We start from the raw sequence: 23,959 nt of genomic DNA, 5'->3' as shown, positions 1-23,959 counted from the left end.
TTAGTGGTTCTCGAACCTTCGATCTCTTAGCAGCGCGTAGAATATTCCTACGTCGTTTGTTCTCATATTTGGTGTAATGTTATTTTTATGTACTTTTTGTCTATTTGTATGTATTGCTACGAGTAGCAGCGAGGTCACGAGAAACACGAAGACTAATTTGGTGAAGTACCTGGGATCTCAAGTCTAGACAAGTTATGCCCTTGATCACTCTTCTTTACCTAATAATATTCCTGTTAATCACTGTGACATGCTCAGGTTAATTTGATTATTTGCTGCATGCCATGAAATTGGCTATCGATTATAGTTCGCAGATTATAGTTGGTTCATTGGATCAGTCGATGTAGATCCCATAATACCTTGTTTGACTAACATGAAAAACTGGAATCTTCATTGTTTTTAGGGGCCGACTAGGTCTTCATGTGTGCTCCAAGGTCCTGAGTCCTGACGGCACAAGGCATCACAAGGCCCTAGCTACAGGCTTACGCCTTGTTACCTAGGAAGTGCGTATGTGTCCAGACATGCTCCTAATGCCATAGCCCATAGGATGCCACCACCTATATATGACCCTTCTCCATACAACAAATAAAAAAGAAATGTTTTACACATATTTTAGCGAAAATAGTAGGGAAAACCCCATGTGGTTAATATTTATTTATATAAAGAAAAGAAAAAGGTTTTTCTGAGAAATAAAAAGGCTAAATGAAGGCTAAAAAGGTTCAGGTCTGTCTAGGAGAGACGGAAAAGAAAAAAATGCAGACAACATGAATAACTAAAAAAAGTGATCTAAGTTTGTTTTTTAAAAAAAGTGATCTGAGCCAAGAAGAAAAAGGACAAATAAACATATGATTTGCAAGCACCTTCCCCAAAAAGTTACTTTTGTTTACAACCATGTATTTTAGATGGTTATAAATTTAAAAATGTTTTATATAATTCTTTTTAAGATGGTTTACAAACTATTTTAAATATGAGACACCTTTTGTAACTATATCAAATTTAGTCACTTCAAAAGTTTCTTAATAACTAAAAAGTAACCGTCTCATATAACATGATTTATAATAGTGAGAGCACATTCAATAAGTCACTCATCCAATGTGTTGAACGACTCAAGCAGTCCCCTTCTCTCTGCCCCACGAAAAGTCGGTAGCGTGTTACCATCCATCTATACTCATGGATAAATTATTGTAGAGATTGATGCCAATGATAATATACGTTGTTCGTTTTTATGCAATTCTTGTGCTCTAATATTTTATTGAATAATTGTGTGCCGCGTCAACGCATAGGCATACGTTGACTCAAATAGAATTTTGTGTATCATAGTGATATTTGTCGTTCTGTATCTATGTTTTCTACTAATTTTTAACTATCGGGACAACACACGAGCACATAGACTTTAGTAGTTTAGCATAAACAGTCAGTCTCCTCCAGCTAATCCATTCCATAAATCAAAACGCCGCCCTCATCGTGCGCATGTCTCTCTGCCTCGGTGGTCCCACCAACAGAACAAAGGCCCACCTATTATCTCAAATCTTAAAGCAAAACTGCCGGCTGCCGCTGCCATCCCCAATTCGTTAACCGAAGAGTGGAAAACAAACAAGCCCCAGCGGAGCGGAGGTCGAACCATCACCAAACCCGAGCCCCGACCGCCCACCTCGCCGTCGCCGCCGCAGGCGATCAGCCGCCGCCGCACTAATCCCTGCCTTGTCCTTATCATAAAACCGCGGCGCTGGAGCTCTGATGCTTCCCACCCCATGGTCTTCCACATTTCCCTCGCCCGCCACTGGCTTCCTCCTTCTCCTTGCCCTCCTCCCCGTCGCATCGGGGACCTCAGTCCCTACCCTAGGAGGTTTCGATCGTGGAGAGGCGGCCGGCGCGGACGCATATTCGATCCTTACGTTTCACGACTACACGCCGCCTCCGCCCCCCGTTCTGCCGCCGCCACCGGCGGCCCCGGCGGCGACCTGCGCGGGGGACCTCCACGGCGTGGGAGACCTTGACACCCAGTGCGTGGTCCATGAGTCGGTGAGGCTGGGTGGTGGGGTGTTCATCAGTGGCAACGGCAGCCTCCTAATCCTTGATGGCGTCGCGGTTACCTGCGAGCGGCCTGGGTGCGTCGTCTCTGCCAACCTCTCCGGCGATCTCCTCCTCGGGAACAGGTCCCGCGTCGTGGCCGGGTGGGTTTCCCTCGCGGCGGCCAACATCACACTCGGCGAGGACGCTGTTATTGACACCACCGCGCTTGGCGGTGACCCGCCGGACCAGACCAGTGGTGTACCCACTGGGACGTATGGGGATGGCGGTGGACATGGCGGCCGTGGCGCCAGCTGCTTCGTTAAGAAGGGGCAAGCACAAGAGGACTCATGGGGTGGTGATTCCTACGCTTGGTCTGCACTGAAGACCCCAAATAACTATGGAAGCAAAGGGGGATCCACTACCGTCGAGAAGGACTATGGTGGTGGGGGTGGCGGTGTCGTGTGGTTGTTCGCTGAAGAGATTGTGATGAATGGAACAGTTCTTGCTGATGGTGGAGACGGTGGCACCAAGGGTGGGGGTGGCTCTGGGGGGAGCATCTATCTGAAGGCTTCAACAATGTGAGTATATTTCATTGGTTATTTGGTTTCGTGCATATTTCTCACTTCTTATATTACTTTCTACTTGTTCCTATTCCGTTTTGGTCTGTTAACTAGACATTTGAGCAAAGTTGATTTGATGGAAGATTGAAATGTCAAAATGAAGATGCAGTTTGTCCTTTCTGGGCTCAATCAAGTTTTCAAGCAGACGCAGTTTGTGTAAAGCTGTATAATATATTGCTTGCAGTGTAGTCATTTAGGGTCTGTATGGTTTACTACCTAAGGCGCCACAAGCTGCCTAACCTTAGTCGCTCGAATTGAAGAACTAAGCTTAGCCAGAAAAGTTAGGCACGTTGTGGCGCCTTAGACCACAAACTAAACCGCCCCTTAGTACATATACATACATGGCACTCGCTTGATGTTTTTGGATGGTTGAGACTTGAAGTTCATGTGCTGCTTACATCACTTTTTCGATAAACATAAATGTCATATGGAAGATCAAGTTTTTGTAGTGAAAATAAACAAACTCACATTGTGTTTTTTTCCTAGTGGCACAGTTATGTAATGCTGATAATTCATAAACTTGAGCCAGATTTGAACTAAACATGCACTCAAAACAATGGATGACAATGGATGCTATACAAGTAGTGCTGAGTGAAGAGGACCACCCTTTGTTTGCCATCATGAGATAAATAATATCCACTGTACTCCCATCAGTTGAACTGTTTGGTGTGCTGAAGTTAGTTCCACCTTTTTGAGTATTTATTTGGCAACATGACATGGTCATGATTAAGTTGATATTAACCCTAAGTTCTTTTTAAGAAATTAGAGGTAGCTTGACATGAATGAAACTATTAAGTTGCATGCACCAACCAGTTCAACCCAAAAGCTTAATCTGATACGAGGAGGTGTGCAATTCACTTATATTATATTCCAACACTTCCCCTCACGTCGAGCCTTTCTTGGGTTTCAGACGTGGAATAAGAGCGAACAACAATTATTTTATTTAATTGCGCTATCCAGAATTCGAAATCGTGACATCTGACTTTGATACCATATTAAGTTGCATACACCAACCCGTTCAACCCAAAAGCTTAAGCTGATAGGAGGAGGTGGCCAATTCACTTATATTATATTTCAACAGAAACAATTGACACACTAGAGAACAGTGAGCTAGTCTGCTGACAACCTAATCTTCTAGTACATAGTTGGTAGTAAGTAGAAGCACAATACATTTGTATCAGTATAACAGGTATGGTGTAGCAACATTTTTTTTGCCTGGTCAAAATTAAAGAGGTAGAATACTATAGAATGATAATTTGAGTCAGCTCATGATGGATGCAGATTTTGAAGTGTTTTGTGCAATCCCTTTTTTGACACTTCTTCACTTAACAAATTTGCAATTTGACATTTGAACTCATGTCCTTCCACAGCCTAATGTTTCTAAGCTGTGATGTAGACTTCTTTTCTGGTTCTTATTATTAAAATGATATGTGATTCACCCGTGTATCTTGATAAGGAATCTATTTTTGGTATTTTTTTTGCCTAAAGATTGTACATAATTAAGTCACTTCCTTTTTTATACCTTATTTCAACCAGGCAAGGAGGTGGCAAAATAAGTGCTTGTGGAGGCAATGGTTTAGCTGGTGGAGGTGGAGGACGTGTTTCCATCGATGTTTTCAGTAGGCATGACGACACACAAATTTTTGTCCATGGTAATTTACTTTGTTTTCTTTTGCATCAGTGGCGGCATATTTTCAAACATGCTACCTATGTTTAGTTCATTGTAGTGAAGTTATTGACCAATTTATCTGCTACTGCTCTCCTTACCTTATACAATCTTACTTCTAATCTATTATTAATAATGCGTATTAATTAAATACCCAAAGATTTAACCTTGAATAGGAGTGCATGGAAAGCGGAGTTGGTTAGATTGCTCTAGTAGCACTCCTTAGGTTTTGGATTTGACTCCTAGTGGGAGCGAATTTCAAGGTGAAGTTAAAAAAAGTCACTCACCGACATGGTTATTAAAGCGGTAAAACATTAAAAAGTTATGAACCACCTTTTTAACATTTAAACGTTAAAACGAACATTGATTTCAAGTCGCCCGACTAGTTAGTCGATACACCTGCTCAACTTGCTTCTGATTAAAAGGCTTTGTTGCCTATTAATTGATGAGATTATGCTCTAAATATCTGTAATTCAGTAGACCTATAATAGCTGATTGATGGAGAGTACAGGTTCGGTTCGACCTTCTTGATCTAATAATTTGAGTGTTTATTTTTTCCCTTGATCTACTACTACTGCTATTGTGGTTACAATAATGCCCTCTTACTTTTCTTATCCTCTTTTTTGGTGAGTCTTGTTGGGTTTCATTAGTAGCCAATCCCAAGTTTTTTTGGGACTAATAGGCTTTGTTGTTGCTGCTGTTCTTCGTGTACAGGGGGGAAGAGTTCAGGATGCTTGGACAATGCGGGAGCAGCTGGAACACTTTATGAAGCAGTACCTAAGAGTATTACTGTTAGCAACAATAACTTGAGCACACAAACGGATACAGTTTTTCTAGACCCCCCATATGAGCCACTCTGGACAAATGTTTTTGTCAGAAATTGTGCCAAAGTTTCTCTTCCCTTACGGTGGAGCCGTATTCAGGTTTGAGGCTGAAAGCATTATCTCTATTGATAGTACATCCATACAATTTTGGTTCAAGCATTGCACTTATGTTTTGCTTTACCGTAGATGAACTCACAGAAAAGTCACAAACATGTTTGTTCAGGAAGATATTAGCTTTGTTTGTCTTTATGTGTTTCTTACATAGATAGGGGGAGTGCTGTTGTCCTATGGCTTTTCTGTACTTTTTGTAACATTTTATGCCATATGCATACATAGATCCTTCAGTCACAAATAATTGGTGTGCTGGGCATGAACATTGTCCCGCAAAACCCCTAACTGTGACCATTGTTTGTTACTGAAATATATGTTTAGAACAAAAGAAAAGAACGAGACTGAAAGTCTTTCTTGAGGCTTTCTACAAAATATATAATATAAATACCTTTTCAATTGACAGATCTAAATACATACACACTCACACACATATTATTTCACTAAAAGTTTCCTCAATTCTACTATCATTTTCTTAAATGCTTCCTATTTCAGGCTCAAGGACAGATTCTTTTATCTGGTGCTACTCTAACTTTTGGCCTGACACATTATCCATATTCAGAATTTGAGCTGTTGGCTGAGGAACTTCTTATGAGTGATTCCACAATCAAGGTTCTTTTTTTTGTTTTCCTGTCATTTTCTGCACTTTTGGCAATATAACATTTTGTATGTTGGATGGACACCACTCCATTTTTCACTCAAATTCAGGTCTTTGGCGCTTTACGAATGTCGGTAAAGATGCTCCTTATGTGGAACTCAAGAATGACTATTGATGGTGGCCGAGAACTAGGTGTGGGAACTTCATTACTAGAAGGTAGCAATTTGATAGTGCTGAAGGTATGTTGACAATTGTAAGGGACGATGCATCCTTTTTTTGTCTACCTTTCCTGTATGTGATTTCTTTCACATGCTTTTTCAGGAAGCATCTGTCATACATTCAAATGCTAATCTAGGGATTCATGGTCAAGGAGTTCTAAATTTATCTGGTCAAGGAGATACAATAGAGGCACAACGCCTTATTTTATCACTGTTTTACAACATTTTGGTACATCAAATGCTTTCCTGTTTTGTTTGTTGATAGTTTCTGAATTTATTGTCTTGTTGGAATGAGTAAAACCCTAACCCTAAACTTAGGTTGGGTGAATATTATATAGAAGAGTTAGGTGGGCCAAGGCCATCACAATAGGGGTAATTGGGTAATTGCAGAGAAACCCTAAGGCTAACCCTAACAGGAGTCTAACACCCTCGCGGTCTCAACTCAATCCTGTACAGATGTTGAGACGGGATTGAAACTCAATGAATACACTCGACGACAACCCCTTGTTGAAGACGCCAACGAATTGCGAGGTGGTCGGGACTTGGAGAACGCGAACATCACCGACGGCGACGCGCTCGCGGACAAAGTGAAGGTCGAGTTCCACGTGCTTCGTGTGCTGATGCTGCACATGGTTGGAGAGGTAGACCATGCTAACATTGTTGCAGCAGACAAGGGTGGAGCGCTTGAGGGGCTGTGGAGCTCTGAAGGAGCTAGCGGAGCCAAGATGCCTCGGTCACACCGTTGGCCACAACGCGATACTCGGCCTCAGCGCTGGAGCGGGAGACGACATGCTTTTGCTTTGAGGCCCAAGGGACGAGGTTGATGCCCAGGAAGGTAGGAACACGACGTAGCCGGATGTGGAACGATGCGTGTCGGGGTAGCCAACCTAGTCGGTGTCGGTGTAGACCACTAGCTCCAAAGTCGGGGAGGGTCGAAGTAGAAGTCCGTAGTCGATGGAGCAGCGGATGTATCGGAGAATCCACTTGAGAGCGGTGAGGTGGGGCTCTCGCGGGGTGTGCATGTGAAGGCACACCTACAGGACGGCGTAAGCGATGTCAGGCCGAGAGAAAGTCAGGTACTGTAGAGCGTCGGTGAGGGTCCGATAGGATGTTGTGTCGACGACTGGAGGACCGTCGTCCTCGGAGAGCTTCGTCTAGGTGTCAACAAGCGTGGAGCAGGGCTTGTAGTCGATCATGCCAGTCCGCTCCAGAATGTCGAGGGCATACTGGCGATGGTGAAGGAAGAGGTCCTGGGGCCATCGCTTCAGGGTGGTCTGAGGAAGTGGTGGAGAGGGCCTAGGTTCTTCATCGCAAACTCGCGTTGAAGGGCGACCATCGTGCGTTGAAGCAAGGCACCGCTAGATGCCGTGAGCACGATGTCGTCGCCGTAGAGGAGGAGGTAGACGATGTCGTCGCCGTGTCGATGGATGAACATGGACATGTCCTATTTGGTCTCGTCGAAGCCGAGGGAGACCAAGTAGGTGGTGAAGCGACTGTACCATGCCCATGGCGCCTGCTTGAGGCCATAGAAGGAGCGGTTTAGCCGATAGACCAGGTTTGGGCGAGCGGAGTCGACAAAGTCGGTGGGCTGACTGCAGTAGATCGTCTCTGTCAGAGTGCCGTGGAGGAAGGCATCCTTGACATCAAGCTGACGGACCGCCCAACCACGAGAGAGGGCGAGGGAGAGGACACATGAATGGTCCCGAACTTGATGACGGGGCTGGAGGTCTCGCCGTAGTTCACTCCGGGACGTTGAGTGAAGCTTCGAAGGACCCAATGAGCCTTGTTGCGGTCGAGATTTTGTGGCGGAAGATCCACTTGCTAGTAAGCACGTTGGTGCATGGTAGACGCGACACCAGGTTCCAAGTGTGGTTAGCCAGCAGGGCCGCGTACTCCTGCATCACGCGACACCAATGGGGATCAGTGAGAGTGACGCAAATGGAGGAGGGGTCCGGAGACGGAGCCGGCTATGAGAACCAGCCGATCGACGGGACGGAGAACTTTGGTCGAGTGACGTGTCACCATTGGGTGGACATGATCGGGGTCACGACGAATGGTGATTGGATGGTGCACCAGCGGCTCGGTGCGAGATCGAGCTGGCAGAGCGGGGGGGGGGGGGGGATCGGTCCGCCTGTGACGGTGGTAAACGAGGGCGGGGTCAGCGAAGTGTGCCGAGTGCGACGCAAGTGAGGGTGCCACACATGGCGCAAGATGAGGTGACGTGGCCACGCGTGGCGCGGGCGGGGTCGACGGGGCCGCATGTGGCGCTGGCGAAAGCGACGAGGCTGCGCGATACGCCGACGGGGTTGAAGGGGCCGCGCGTGGCGCATGCGGTGTCGATGGGGCCGCCCGAGGCACAAGAGGTGTTGGGAGTGGTGGAGGAAGTAGGGGGTCAGAATCGAGGAGAGTGTCAAGGTCGGTAGGCATGGATGATCTAGCGAGTGGAAAACCATTCTCATCGAAGAGACATGGGGAGAGATGATAATGTGGTGAGTGAGGAGGTCAAGGCAGCTTGTACCCCTTGTGGTTGGGGGAGTAACCGAGGAAGAGACAACGAGTGGAGCGTGGGGAGAGTTTGTGAGAGGTAGTGGCAGAGGTGTTGGGATAGCATGCACAACCAAAGACCTGAAGGTGGGCATAGAAGGGGGCTATACCATACATGGCGAAGTGGGAGGAGGGTGGGTGGGTGGGATGTTTCACCGCCTTGGAAAGAAGGCGGTTGAGGATATGGGTAGCAACGTTCAGGGCCTCTGCCTGATAGCTAGCAGGGAGAGACGCATGAAAGAGGAGGCAGCGGATCATGTTTGTGGTGGTGCGAATAATCCGTACTGCCTGGTTGTTCTGAGAAGTGTAGGGGCACGATTGAACGCCATGGGTGAGGAAGGAGCGAGAGGTGGAGTTGTCGAACTCGTGACCGTTATCACACTAGAGGGCACAAACCAGATAACAAAACTGGGTGGAGACCCAGGCGAAGAAGTGCGTGAGGGTGGGAGAAGTGTCGGACTTCAACCGTAGAGAAGTCAAGAGAAAATGAGAAAACCCATACAAAATCACCAAGTAGTATTTATAACCAGAGAGACCGAGTACAACAGATGTCTATAAATCACAACAAACAAGATTAAAAGCCTGCTTAGCTCTAGAAGAAGAGGTAGCAAAAGGGAGACGAGTATGGCGGCCTAGTTGACAAGCATGACACATACCCTAAAAATGTCCCCTGCTACAAGAAATTTCTGAACTACTGGCGAGCTTGGTCATGACGTCGGGTCTAGGATGGCCGAGACGATGATGTCAAGTGGTGGAGGAAGTGATGGAGGCCAAGACACGCGGGGAGGACGTGCCAGTGGTGGAGGTGGGCGGCTAGAGCGTGTAGAGGGGTCTCAAGCTGTCACATCGGGCGAGGAGGGTCCTGGTGGCCAGATCCTTCATAGATAAACCAAACGGGTCAAATTCAATGGAACATGAGTTGTCGGTGGTGAACCGATGAACAGAAAGACGGTTACGAATGATATGAGGAGCGACTAAAACATCGTTGAGGTGGAACGGGCCTGGAGGAACCGAGTCACCTACTGAGGTGACTGGGAGAGTGGAGCCGTTCCCCACAACGATGGAGGAAGGGCGGGAGGGGAGGGGGATGAGAACGAGATAACGTGCCTGCAATGGAGGTGGTGTGGTAGGAGGCGCCAGAGTCGACCACCCAGTCGGCGGAGGGTGGCGTCAGCGCCATGGTACCAAAAACAGCAGCGAGGGAGGCCTGGTCCCACACTCCAGCCAACGGGGACCAGGGTGTCGGAGTAGGGTTCCTCGGAGGCGAGAGAAGAGGTGGAACCGAAGCCTTAGGTGGTGGAGGGACGCCGTAGGTTGGCGTCGCCAGGAGGGCCGACGAAGGAGGATGCATTGAGGGCGGACCAGACCACTTGGAAATGGTCCCATTCTAGGACGACGACCACGTCGGGCCGCCGCCATGCTCGGAAGGCCCACCCCGGGTGGAGCCAGAGCCCCCACGACCACCCTTGCGAAGCTGGCGATAGCCAGGGGCTCTAGTGGTGGAAGCGGTCGTAGGGCGCATAGGGGTCCCCGTCGGTGGGGGGGGGGGAGGCGTAGAGAGACATGGCAGGGGTGGAGGACTCAGCCTCCATGGTGAGCTTCTCGAGGAGAAGCTTGTTGCGGACGTTGCCGAAGGAGGGAAAAGACACTGTCCTCTTGTTGAGATCCTTCAGGTGGTTGTAGCAAGGCTAAGACCACGCAGAATGTTCAACACGAGAGTGCGATCGCGAATGGGCTCGCCAAAATCACGAAGAGAATCGACCATCCCCTTATACGTCGACAATACTCGCTGACGGAGAGATCCCCTAGGGAGAACAGGCGGAACACGACGTTGAGGTGGACAGCCTAGGTCTCCCTGTTACCGAGGAACTGAGCTTCGAGGGCGACCTAGGCCTGGCGAGTGGTGCCCCCTGCTTGCGGATGATGTTCTGAAGCTTGACAGTGAGGGTATCAATGAGCCACAAGAGAACGACGCTGTCCATCTGGATCTAGTGGAGCAACGACTTCGCCGATGACGTGGTCGGTGAGGGCGTAGCGCTGGAGCGTGAGGAGCACCTCATCGCGCAAGCGGGCGAAGTGGGGTGACGCCGGATCCAACACTACGGGGACCAGAGACCGTATATTGTGAACCTCGGCCGCCTGAGCGTGAAGAGCAGTGATGGTGGCGACGTCGAGACCGGGAGTGGGGTGGACCACCGGGGTGGACGAATCGACGCGGCCGAAGAGTCGTTGAGCCTCGGCCATCTGAGCGGTCAGAGTGCGTAGACAGTGCGCTCATGCTCCAAGGCTTGGGCCGCGATCTGTTCATGACCCCGAGCGGCAGCGATGTCGGACTGGATGGTGGTGAGAGCCGCAACCAGCGAGGAGGCCCTAGCCGACAGTGGGGGAGCGACGAAGCTGGGGAGTGGTGCTCGCAAGGTGGTCTGTGGGGAGCGGACGATGGTGGGCGCGACGAGAAGGCCGCGCGTTCCAATAGCAGTGGGTCTGTCCGTGCTCGGGGCCACAGGAAAGCCAAGGAGGCCAAGCCCGCTGTAGGGGAGGTCGACGCGGTCTTCGGGAAGAGTTGCAGCGACGACGTCGGGGAGAGCAGAGCCTCCGAATGCGCCGGGGTCGGATCCATGGCGGGAAACGACAAGTGACCCGGCGCTGGTGCTGGCCAGAGGCGGAAGATGGCGCGGTGGAGGTCTGCGGAGGAGGTTGCAGCCCTAAAGCGGCGCAAGGACACGAGCGCGCGAGCGTCAGCCGCAGGGGCGCATGCGCGTGAGCTCTAGGCACAGGGACGGCGATGCAGGGGGTGGCAGTGTCCGGCGGTGCGGGCGCGCATCGTTGAGGCTACGAGCCTCAGGCTGCGGCGGCGCTGCGGGAGCAGGGGGCACGACGTGGCCGCACGGGCTCCAGGCGACGTGACGGGGATGCATGGCTTGTGGCGGGGCCGACCTAGTGGGAGACGGGACGACGACCAGTGGAGGAGGCGATACTGGCAGCTTGGGTGGGAGGGAGGGAAGAGAGATAAAGAGACATAGCTCTGATACCATGTTGGAATGAGTAAAACCCTAACCTAATTCTGTGTTGGGTGAATACTATATAGAAGAGTTAGGTGGGTTGAGCCCATTACAATAGTGGTAATTGGGTAATTACAGAGAAACCCTAACAGGAGTCTAACATGTCTGTATCATGTTGCATGCCTTTGTACCTTTCTTAGTACATTTCTAGTGGTTTCAAATAGGTTGGGGAACGTTTTATATCTTAAATTCTCAAATAAAGTTAGGCCTGTTACGAAGTTATTATTTGGAACTTGCTCACTCGTTGGCATTTTTTTACAGGATTTGGCTGTTTGTTTTTATTTTATAGTGTTCTTTGCTATGGTATTGACATATCTAAGTTAAGATGTTGAATTTAGATGGTTTCCACAACTGAAGCAATCAAAATTCTATTCCTTGCTTTCCTTTGAGGCTGCACCCATGTACAACCATAACATAGGAAATATGTTTTGTGATAGGTCTTTGACTACTCCAGTTCAATATTTCATTCTTGCAGTTAGGCCGTCTGATACTTTTTAGCCTTTCGAAGAACATTGTAGTAATTTGTAAGTAATTATTTTTTTAGGTTGGACCTGGAGCTGTTCTAAGGGGCCCACTTATAAATGGAAGTCGTGATGAGATGTAACTTACCACCTTCAGATTTTGTGTTAAATACTCCTTTTTTCATTGTTTTCTCATTGGTGAATGATTAATGAGATTTTGTGGCAACACCAGGGCCCCAAAACTGAATTGCGAAGATGAGAGTTGCCCTATGGAAATCTTTCATCCACCTGAGGATTGCAACTTGAACTCTTCATTGCCTTTTACTTTACAGGTGTACTATTAATTCTCGTAACCTTTAATTTTTCCCGTGTTGCGATGTCCCTTTGTTTCGTACATGCAGAAGTTTCCCATGTTATGTTCTATCTATTTCTTTCAAAATAAAATGCATTTGCAGTACTTCAACTTGTCTCATGGTGTCCTATAGGTCTCTAAACTTATTAAGTGTGCCACATAAGCAAGTTAATGTGGATTAGGAAGATTTTGACCTTGAGTGGTGCATTAACAAGTTTAGGGACTCATGCATTTTAAAGCCTAATTTAGTGCCAGTATGTAAGGATGGATTAAGGCCCGGGGCCTTGGGATGTTATCATCTAGAACAATCTAAGTCCCTAGGGCCCCTCGTGTCCTGGGGCACTCAGGAAGGATTTAAGCCCCTGGGTCCTCTTGTGCCTCGGGGCGCCCATGAAGGATTTATGTGACCGGGTCTTCCATTTCGCGGGACACTTAGCTGCCCAAGGACCTCTATCGGCCTTGGGTCCCTAGGGTCCTCGACCTCGAGCAATATGAACGGGGCTCAGAGCCTCTCGTGGGATCAAGGGACTTACTATATGGCGTACCTAGTGCCGTAGGCTTCCCGCACTGTGCGGGGTCTGGGGAAGGGTATCTTTAAGCGCCAAGCCTTACCCGCATAATATGCAGAGGCTGGGGCTCGAACCCGGGACCTTCCGGTTACAGACGGTAGGCCCTACCGCTGCACCAGACTCGCCCTTTATCAAGGGACTTACTCCATGTGTTTGGTTGCATGTATTTGCTGGTGCTTGCATTGTGGGATGCAATGAGCTGGTGTTTGGTTGTTGTCAACCAGGTTCTACTCGTGCGAGGTGTGTGTTTGGTTACCTGCGTGTAGATGTAGAGCCAGGCTCGCACGATTCTCAAAGCACCCTGGGCCAGGCTCTGAAGGCGCGAGCAAATTGGTCGCATCTCTGTAGCCAGGCTCTCGCTGGCCTGGCTCATGCAGCTAGGCTACAGAGCGAAGCCAACCAAACATGCCAACTATGACTAAGTATAAACCTATCCTCAAGATATATGATTGTGTTGTTGAAGTGTATAAGTGGATTACCGTCCTTCTATTAATAGCCTTTTGTGGGATCAATGACTTACTATGACTAAGTGTAAACCTATCCAAAAGATAGAGGATTGTGTTGTTGAAGTGTATAAGTGGATTACCATCCTTCTTTAATAGCTTAAGCTTTTGAGTTGAACTGGCTAGTGAGTCCACTCTAACTTGGTATCAGAGCCAGAGGTCTTGAGTTCGAATCCTGGTAGATGCTTTATTTGTGCCTTCGCCCCTTTATTTCCAAGTCTGCACCTTTTCTCTGGCTGCACGTGAGTGAGGGTTTTGAAGTGTATTAGTGGATTACCTACCTTCTAACAACTTAAGCTTTTGGGTTGAACTGGCTAGTACGTCTACTCTAACATGTGCCTGGTCTCGCCAAGGGCATTAGGGCTTCATAACAAGGATGCCACGTGTGGGGCCTACTAATAGGCCCATAATGTTGGCAGACATTTCAAATAAGTCTCTCGTACAACACATTAAATTTCTGATGTGCGATGTTACAGCTTGACAGGCACACTATCACCATGACTTATGGTAGTAGGGTACTCAAGACCACCATTTGATACATGCATCAACCCTGTAGCCACGCGTGCGCATGCCATTGTACCATTGTTTTATCAAGTACATAATGCTACATCGGGTTCCAACTATGTCGTACCCAACGACATGGCCCTATGTTCATGGATGTGAAATAACATACCTGACCCTATGACAGGTGTGACAGGCTGACAGCCACTGAAGGACATCCCCAACATTGTGTCACGATCGAAGCCATGGTTGTGTGTACGTCTTCACGAACAAGATAAGATTAGGGTTGTTCATCCTTAGCTGACCGAACCAATTGTCCAATTGTTGTAACCTCTCTCTTTCCTTGTTCTATAAAAGGGGGATCGGGGTAACATTTAGGGGGCTAGGATCTAGAAACTCTTGCTCAGGTTGGATTAGCCACATTCGATTTTGACACATACCCACACAAAGGCTCGACTCACACATAGGAGATTGAACACTTGACATCCAAGGGCAGGCATAAAAGTGGATTAGGACTAGTAGACTAGAACTCCCACCAATACCAAGTGAAAAGCGGGAGCTAGGAAGGCATGACACTCAATTGATTCTTGAGCTTGTGATCTTCTCCATCTTTGTGTTCATCAATCGATGAGTAGCAAGTGGACAGTGTTTTCAAGTCGGACGACTTGCTGGTCATTCTGGTTGACCAACTTGAGCGATTAATCACGATTAGTCGGACGACTTGGCGATTAATCGCGATTGGTCCAAACCGACTTGCACGATTAATCGTGATTAATCGGATGACTTGAAAACATTGGTAGTAATCGTAGGGTATTACATTGTGGCATGAACCTCACTACACTGGCCGCGTGCTAGTTCCCGGTCGTGTCTAGGTCCAACAAACTGCTAGTCTTTTCTTTTCGGTACTCTATGTACCTCGGTGTCTATCCACGATGACACATCTAAATGAAAACAAACATGGTTTGCCCAAACACCCTCGATGTTCGCGGGCTAAAGCTCCATGGATCTTGGAGCTAGTCCAGCTTCAATAATTGTTGGAGCTGAAGCTCTGCCAAACAGGTGGTTTAGGGACTTGGATGACAGCGATAAGTTTAAGGATTTCTCTTTATATTATTTCCTCGCGTATTTTTTTATTCTACTTGTAACACCTGGTCGCTCTTGTAATGCAGATATGCCGTGTTGAAGATATTGATGTTTCTGGCCTTGTTCAAGGAACTGTAGTTAATTTTAACAGAGCAAGAAGTGTCACTGTTCAGACATCTGGGACCATAAGTGCAACAGGATTAGGTATCATCATTTTTTACGTGCCTTGAATTGGAGGATGCATGTCTATTCTCTTCGAAGTTTGTTATACTATATCTAATTATATTAGGCACTTTGAATAACTACATTGGCTGGCTTTTTAAACTTTAGACCAATAAAATATCTAAGAATAAGGCTGCACGAAACTGTGTTTTGTTTTTGCTTGTATTGCTTTCAGTTTACTGAATGGAATATTGGTTATTTGGATAATACTTCATATATTTGTATCAAAGTATGCATGATCCAACTTTTACAGCAATGCACTGTAACATTTCCACTGATTTCTTTGTTAATGTGTTTGTTTTTTCTATTCTTGTAAGCTTTAAAGATTTCATTAAGACAAATTTATTGTTATGGGATTCATGGCCAGAGTCTAAGTCAGCTGGCCCCTCATCTGGTCAAGTCGTTCTCTTCTAGGGCTAAAAAGAGGAGTGTCCACGATGCTCTCACAACAAGGAACTGGGTGCATGACATTCGAGGTGCTATCACCCTAAGTGTTCTGTCTGATTTTCTCAAAGTTTGGAACCTCACTGCAGACTGGGCCTTACATCCGGACCATGAGGATAAGCACATCTGGCTGCTCTCAAGCTCAGGTTTTTATTCCACCAAATCGGCATATGCTGGTTTCTTTTTTGGAGCAACAACATTTAAGCCTTGGGAGAGGATTTGGAAAGCTTGGGCACCTGGAAAATGCAAATTTTTCATGTGGCTTATGGCTCACGGTCGCTGCTGGACAGCTGACCATCTGGCAAAGAAGGGGCTGCCTCACCCTCCTCTTTGTCCGTTGTGTGATCAGGAGGAGGAGACCCTAAACCATTTGTTAGTATCCTGCGTTTTCTCGCGAGAAGTTTGGTTTCAGATTCTGAAATATGTCCGATTGCAGCACCTTGCTCCTAGCCATGAGACCTCTTCCTTTGAGAATTGGTGGGAAGGAGTTGTTGCGGTCCCGGGTGATCCAGCATATAAGGGGCTGTATAAGGGCCTCAATTCTTTGATCATACTTGGAGCTTGGGCCATCTGGAATCACCGCAACCGTTGTGTATTCAGTGGTGTGCAACCTTGTTCTAGCATGGTCATCAAGTGGGTCAAGGAGGAGTCTCACCTCTAGTGTAGTGCTGGAGCCTGTGGATTAGCTAGCATCCTTTTCGCTCCAGCGCACTAATCGGTGACCTTTTGTTTTTGGGTTTCCATGGTCATGGGTCTAGCTGTTCATACTATTGTTGTATTTTTAACTATCATATAGTGTGTGTGGGTTTGTGCGGAATTGTAAGAGGTTTCCCCTTTTCTTCTTAATATAATGATACGCAGCTCTCCTGCGTTTTCGAAAAAAAAATTTATTGTTATGAATAACAGCTGTATTGAATTGTATACTTTGGGGGGGGGGGGTTGGAGGGGGCTTGTTTTTTGCAGTTCGTATACAGGGCACTATTAAAATCCAGTGATTTTTGCAGTTCATAGGAACACTTAGACATTATTTGGGCTAAACAACCATTTAAACGGGATAAATGGTTCGATTAAATGGTGCTAAAATGGGATGAATGACTGTTTAGATGAATAGTCTATAGTGTGTCTGTAGGACAGACCCATTGCCGGAGGCTCCTACATGAATGGGGTCTAGAAAAGAGATAAATTGAGGCAAGCTTTCCTCTGCAAATATGAAGAGTCTAGTTTGAACCCGCCTTTCACAGTGAGACAACTCTTACCATTGCACCCAGCCTGCCTTTCACAGTGTCTATTGGACATTCTAAAAGTTTCTTCGTGTCGTACACTCAAAATCTCAGAAAATTTCCCTTTTCTTTTTGTTAGCGTGTTTGTCTTCGCTAACCTTGTAGCTTTGAAGGTATTTGGTGAGACTTGCTGATTATATTGTTATGAGTAGTGACTGCATTGAAAGGTAACTCCATGGGGAAAATACATAGCGACACTAGGAATAGGGAAGGACTCTAATGGGAAGAGGAAATTACTCCTTAATGTGTATACCCATTTCTTTTAAAAAATCTATGTAGTAGATCTTCCATGATAGCTACCTACCTACCTTACACCACTGCTCTGTTAGAGCATTCTCTTTAGTGATAATCATGATCTGTTTGTTTTTTTCTCGAAAAGCGCAGGAGAACTACACCCCATTATATTAAGAAAGGATGGGAGGGGCCCAAGAGGACCCAGATACAAAGCACTCCTTACGGAGGCCAGAGACACGCATACATAAAACGATCCATAAACACACTGCTAAAACAACTACAATCCTCCAAGAGCAGTACTAGAGCCAGCTAAAAAAGACAGGCCCCTTGCTCCAGCAACTTGCCATTTCTCCCTTTCCTCATGAACAGATTCCAGCAGCAGGGAGAGACTAGGTGTCACATCATCAAACACCACTCTATTTCTGAGTTTCCAAATCATCCAAGCCCCCAGAATAAACAAGGAGTCCAACCCTTTCCTATTCAAACCGGACACAATGGTAGAAACTCTTTTCCACCACAGCATATAATTTTTGTCACTCTGGATAGGCAATAAGCTGTGAATACCAAACTTCCGAAGGATGTTATATCAGCCCACCCTAGAAAAGACATAAGACACCAGCAAGTGGTTAATGGTCTATGGCTCTTGATCACAAAGAGGGCACCTGGGAGGGTGAATCAAGCCTCTTCTCTCCAATCTGTCAGCAGTCCAACATCTCTCTTGCGCCACCAGCCATAAAAATAATTTGCATTTGGGTGGAGCCCAAAATTTCCAGATTCTTTTATGGTGATCAAAAGGAATTGAACAAGTAAATAGACCCTTATAAGCTGAGCGTGTAGAATAGTTCCCATCAGTTGCAGCAGAGAAAAATATGATGGTCCTCATTGTTTGGATGCAGTACTATACAAGAAAGAGAATTCCAGAGGTGAGGATAGTCAGTTAGTGCACCCACAGTCAAGGTCCCTCTAATGTCAGCAATCCATCCTCTATTAGGCAGAGCATCCTGAACAGTTCTTTTAGCAGCAATTCGCTTTGGTATTAAACTGAATAATCTTGGGGCAATATCAGAAACTCTCTTTCCATTAGTCCACTTATCAGTCCAAAAAAGAGTATTAGAACCATTTCCAACCTCAGTGACCAGCACAACAGAAAAGGACCTGGCCTTACTTGGAACTTGAATAGGAAGATCACTCCAAGGTCTGGTGGGGTCAGTCTTTTTCAGCCATAACCATCTCATTCTGAGGGCCCAACAGAGCTCAGGGAAACTAGAGATTCCTAGACCCCCAAATTCTGTGGCGTGCAAACTTTTTTCCAAGCAACTAGGCAATGACCTCCCCTTGCTTCCTTTCTCCCTCTTCATAGGAAACCGTTCCTTATCTTATCAATTTCATCAATGGCTCATTTTGGAAAATCAATAGCCATAGCAGTGTATACAACCATCCCAGTTAGCACATGCCGGACCAATATTCTTCTTCCTGCCCTGTTTAGAAGATCAGCCTTCCAGCTGGGAAGCCTGTCGGCAATTTTTTCTACCATTGTGTTCGGTTTGAATCATGGTTTTTAAAGCGGTAAGGCGCTCCAAGGCGTTGGACCACCGCCTAGACGCCTAGGCGGCGCCTAGGCGACGCCTAGGCGAGGTAGGCGGGCAAGGCGCCTAGGCGTCAGACCACTGCCCGGACGCCTAGGCGTCGCCTAGGCGACGCCTAGGCGACGCCTTAAAAACAGTGGTTTGAATAGGAAAGGGTTGGACTCCTTGTTTATTCTGGGGGCTTGGATGATTTGGAAACTCAGAAATAGAGTGGTGTTTGATGGTGTGACACCTAGTCTCTCCCTGCTGCTGGAATCTGTTCATGAGGAAAGGGAGAAATGGCAAGTTGCTGGAGCAAGGGGCCTGTCCTTTTTAGCTGGCTCTAGTACTGCTCTTGGAGGATTGTAGTTGTTTCAGCCAGGATTCCTCCATTGGCTCCAGCAGAGGGGGAGGAACACAAAACCAGAGAACTCCACTCCCAACATAGATAAAATGTCTCCTCTACTAATATATTATATATTTGTCTCCTGACAGCATACAACATCCACCTGAAAGGTGTCCTCCATTTCTCTGACAACATCCTTCCTAACAGAAGAAATGAGCCCTCTAACATTCCAAATAAGAATCTTTGAAGGATTCGTAGGAAGAACAAAAACAACAAACAACCACAGGGGGAATGCTCCTACAGATCTACTGGTATTGACCAGCCAAACAAGGCAGCGAGGGCCTCCACCTAGATCTGGTTAAGAGGGTGGTTAAAAAGAACACCATATTTCTGCAAGGCTTCCTTATTCATATCTTCACTTTCTGTGATGATTTGCAAGACCCTCATAGCTTTTCTGGAAGTCCTGCTTCTGCAATCATACATTTCAAATTCCACACTAATGCCGGCAACTCTTCTGCTGCGCCTGGGAGCATTAATCACCTGAGATGATGCAGTCTTCAGGGAAGGCTTGGGAGCTGGGAGAAGCCCTGCCGTCTTCCTGCTGATCTTGCAGATAAAAGCATCAATGCCACTATCGATGCAGCAGTCTGAAGCTTGGTCCTGATTGGTATGAGTTTGAGAATCCAGGGCAAAGTCCACGCTAAGATTCTTGCCCAAGTCATTGCATCTTCCTCCTGTCAAGCCAACATCCACATCTTGATCCTGAAGGGGGTTCTGTTTTCTTCTTGTATAGACTTTGGTTATGGAGGTGTGTGTCTGCATGACAGGGAGTGGGGGGGTGGAGGCTCTCCACTCTTCTCACTGTCGCATGCGACTTAGCAGCAGGTCAAGGCGAGACAGGAGGGAGGGGCACAAGTGTCAACTGGGGCGAGACATGCCCCAACTCATGCATTTCTAGCGACCCAGCAGGCTGAGGTGAGACGACATGAGGGCGGGCCGTCTCCGGCGGCCCAGGAAGGTGGTCCAACAGTAAAGCATCAGAGGGCTGGGGCGATTCCCGCCAGCTGGATCCAGCGACCCAGTTGCCGGGTATTAGGCATATATCTATAGCCGGCTGTCTTACCTTGTAGGCATATATCTATAGCCGTCTGTCTTACCTTGTATAGGTGACAGCCTTCCTAGTTTAGCCTTACCTTGTATAGGTGACAGCCTTCCTAGTTTAGGAGATTGTATCCTTGTACACCAGGCCACTTGGCTATATATATGAGAAGTCACCCACCTGATTGGGTGTGCGGTGCTTTCCCCTAAACCAACTCTCTACATGGTATCGGAGGACCAGGATCAATTCGATCCAGGCCTTCCTTCCGCTGCCCTCTGCTTCCTCTCCTCTCCTCCATGTCTGAGCCGACCTTAGGCGCCAGCGCCGACCTTGACGCCATCCAGCAGCTCATGGTGCCCTCGTATGCCACGGTTTCGGTTCAATCTCATGTACCGACCAAGCTGGAGATGAAGGCCTCCAACTACCCCCGGTGGGCATCCTTCTTCAAATCGATGTGTGGCAAGTTCCTCCTTCGCCACCACATCGACGGCTCTGCTCCCCCACGCCCGCAAGACCCGATCTGGGATCAAGCGGACTGCTGCGTTCGCAGCTGGATCTTCGGCTCCGTCGACGACTCCATCCTCAGCCTCGCCGTCGACGGTGACAACCAGACCGCCCGCAACCTTTGGGTCGCCATCGAGGGTCTGTTCCGCGCCAACAAGGCCCCGCGGGCAATTCTCCACCTCCACGACTTCCATTCCATGACCCAAGGCGACTCCTCCATCGACGAGTACGCAATGATCATGAAGCGGAAGGCCGTCGATCTTCGGGACGTCGGCCATCCCGTCGAGGACTCGCAGCTCGTCCTCAATCTTCTCCGCGGCGTCAATCCCCGCTTCAGCAACACCGCAGACGACATCGCCAACTCCACCGTCCTCCCCGACTTCGCCTCTGCTCTTGATCTCCTAAAACTCAAGGAGCTCCGCCTCGCCAACGAGGTCAAGACGGCGGCCGCCATTGCTCTCCTCGCTGCCACCTCCTCCTGCTCTGGCCCGGGCGGCTGTCGCTCCTCTGCTGGTCCCCAGCAGACACCGGCAGGCGGCGGAGGCTATGGCAAAGGCGGCGGCGGACACGGCGGCGGCAGCAAGAAGAAGAAGGGCGGCAACTACGACAAACAATCCGGTGCTTCTACTCACCAGTGGCAGCAGCCGGGCCGCCAGCCGTCGGGCCCCTGGTTCTGCTTCTCCCCCTATGGCGCGCCGCAGGGAGGCCCAGGCGGACAGGGCGGGTGGCGTGCTCCTGGCGCAGGAGTCCTGGGCGTCGCTCCCCAACCTCAACCTCAGGCGCATACCGCCTTTGCACCGCTCCAGATGTCGTCCCCCACGCCGAACTGGGACCAATCCGGCCTCATCGCCGCCTTGCACCAGCTCGCCCTTCAGGGACAGGGCAGCTGGGTGATGGACTCTGGCGCCTCCAGCCACATGACGTCTACGGATGGTATACTCCTCTCTCGTCTCCCACCCTCTTATACTTCCATCACTGTCGGCAATGGTCACAACCTACCTATCACCTGCCGCGGTTCCTCTGTCCTTCCTACCAGTTCATCCACTTTTACTCTGAGTGATGTCCTAGTGGTTCCCTCCCTCGTTCGTAACCTCCTCTCGGTACGTCAATTTACTCGTGACAACAATTGTTCGATTGAATTTGATGCTCTTGGTTTTTCTGTTAAGGATATGGCGAGTCGTCGCGTGATGCTTCGCTGCGATAGTGATGGGGACCTCTACACCATTCCAGCTGCCACCCACACCTCACCGCACGCCTCCATTGCCATCACCACCTCCCTGTGGCACTCTCGGCTCGGTCATCCGTCTTCTACTGCTATTAATACTCTTAGAAATACTTTCGCCATTTCTTGTAATAAAGTAGAACCACCTCTATGTCATTCCTGTCAGCTTGGCAAACATGTGAGACTACCTTTTACTCCTTCTCAAACACGCAATTCTGCACTCTTTGATTTAATTCATTGCGATGTTTGGACGTCTCCCGTGGCTAGCATATCAGGGTGCCAGTACTATTTGGTTTTGTTGGACGATTACTCTCATTTTTGCTGGACTTTTCCACTTATTCGCAAATCTGAAGTAGCCTCTCACATCACTGATTTCTGCGCCTTTGTGCAAACCCAATTTGGCGTCACAATAAAATCTTTCCAGGCTGACAATGGCACTGAATTTGCTAACCACACCCTCACCTCTATTTTCATCTCGTGGCATTCTTTTCCGATTTTCCTGCCCTTACACATCCCAGCAAAACGGCAAGGTAGAACAGATCCTTCGCACGCTGAATAACATCAGCCGCACTCTCCTCATACATGCCCACATGTCGCCACCTTACTGGGCTGAGGCGCTCGTCACCGCCACCTACCTCCTCAACCGCCGGCCCTATTCCTCTGTGAACAAGGCCGTTCCCTACACCATACTATATAACAAGACCCCCGAATACAGTCACCTTCGTGTTTTTGGGTGTATCTGCTATCCAAATCTCTCTGCCACAACACCACATAAGCTAGCTCCTCGCTCGACAGCTTGTGTCTTCTTGGGATATCCTTCTTCCCATAAAGGCTACCACTGTCTCAACCTCACCACCAGACACGTCATCATCTCCCGTCACGTCGTGTTTGACGAGACAACCTTTCCCTTCACCACACTCCTCCCTGTGACGGATATGGATTTTTTGATTGCCCCTAACCCTGCAGCAGCTGTTCCCGTGGCAGCTCCGTCACCACGTGACGTTGAGCGACCACGACCGTCGCCTGTCGTGCCTGAGGAAGACCCTGCTATCCTCATGCGCGGCCCCGTCCTCCAGGAGCTCGCCTCTAGGACACCTCCTTCGTCAGCTGCGCCACCGCCTCCGCAGACTACACTTCCGGATGCACCACGCGAACGTCAGCGCGTGTACGCTCGACGCTCGCGGACTACACCAGCTCTGCCCGAGTACGTGGCTGAGCCGGCTCTCCACGTCGTCGACAACAACGCCTCATCTTCACCGGCACCACCTCCACCTCCGCGGCCTCCCGAGCCTCGTCGGGTCACCCGCACCCAGTCTAGCGCCATCCAACCGGTGCGGTACGTGGGTCTCTCGGCGACTGCGACGACGCCTGCCTCTCCGATCCCCGGGAACTACCGCAGCGGTTTGGCTGATCCAAACTGGCGCGCGGCCATGGCCGAGGAATACCAGGCGCTCATCGACAACGGCACCTGGCGCCTCGTTCCCCGACCCCCCGGCGCAAATGTTGTCTCCGGGAAATGGATCTTCAAGCATAAGTACCACTCTGATGGCACTCTTGCTCGTCACAAGGCACGCTGGGTGGTGCGCGATTTCTCTCAGCAGCATGGCATCGACTACGATGAGACGTTCAGCCCGGTGGTCAAACACCCGACCATCCGGACTGTCCTCAGCATCGCTGCCTCTCGTTCGTGGCCCATCCGCCAGCTGGACGTGAAGAACGCTTTTCTTCACGGCCACCTCGAGGAGATCGTCTACTGCCAGCAGCCGCCCGACTTCGTCGACCACGCTGCTCCTGACCATGTTTGTCTTCTGCAGCGCTCTCTTTATGGCTTAAAGCAGGCTCCCAGGGCATGGTACCAGCGGTTCGCCACGTACATACGCCAGCTCGGGTTCACCGCCTCCTCCTCCGACGTCTCCCTCTACAA

The 23,959-nt window shown here is 48.7% G+C and overlaps 1 protein-coding gene across 7 annotated transcripts in view; it reads left to right on the top strand.

Moving 5' to 3' along the window:
* Positions 1-1,510: 1,510 nt before the first annotated feature.
* LOC103630114 (uncharacterized) overlaps positions 1,511-23,959 on the top strand; it is a 32,858-nt gene continuing 10,409 nt past the window's right edge. For 2 of the 7 annotated variants that reach the window (XR_002748583.2, XM_023300373.2), the window contains exons 1-10: positions 1,558-2,588; positions 4,167-4,282; positions 5,011-5,219; positions 5,724-5,840; positions 5,937-6,065; positions 6,148-6,273; positions 12,195-12,250; positions 12,344-12,443; positions 15,206-15,323; positions 15,659-15,931. Coding sequence is in view for 4 of the 7 variants with exons in the window: in XM_023300373.2 (XP_023156141.1) it covers positions 1,735-2,588; positions 4,167-4,282; positions 5,011-5,219; positions 5,724-5,840; positions 5,937-6,065; positions 6,148-6,273; positions 12,195-12,250; positions 12,344-12,443; positions 15,206-15,323; positions 15,659-15,931 (2,098 nt within the window). In the remaining 3 variants the exon portion in view is untranslated. Of the gene's footprint in view, positions 2,589-4,166; positions 4,283-5,010; positions 5,220-5,723; positions 5,841-5,936; positions 6,066-6,147; positions 6,274-12,194; positions 12,251-12,343; positions 12,444-15,205; positions 15,324-15,658; positions 15,932-23,959 lie in introns of all 7 variants that reach the window. The other 5 variants (XM_023300374.2, XM_020539503.1, XR_002262853.3 and 2 more) reach the window with 5 other exon arrangements.

This window comes from Zea mays, chromosome 6 (assembly GCF_902167145.1).
Source record: "Zea mays cultivar B73 chromosome 6, Zm-B73-REFERENCE-NAM-5.0, whole genome shotgun sequence".
In the NCBI taxonomy this organism is placed as follows: Eukaryota; Viridiplantae; Streptophyta; class Magnoliopsida; order Poales; family Poaceae; genus Zea; species Zea mays.
The sequence above is the reverse complement of the archived record's forward strand: the minus strand, read 5'-3'. Positions and strand labels throughout refer to the sequence as shown.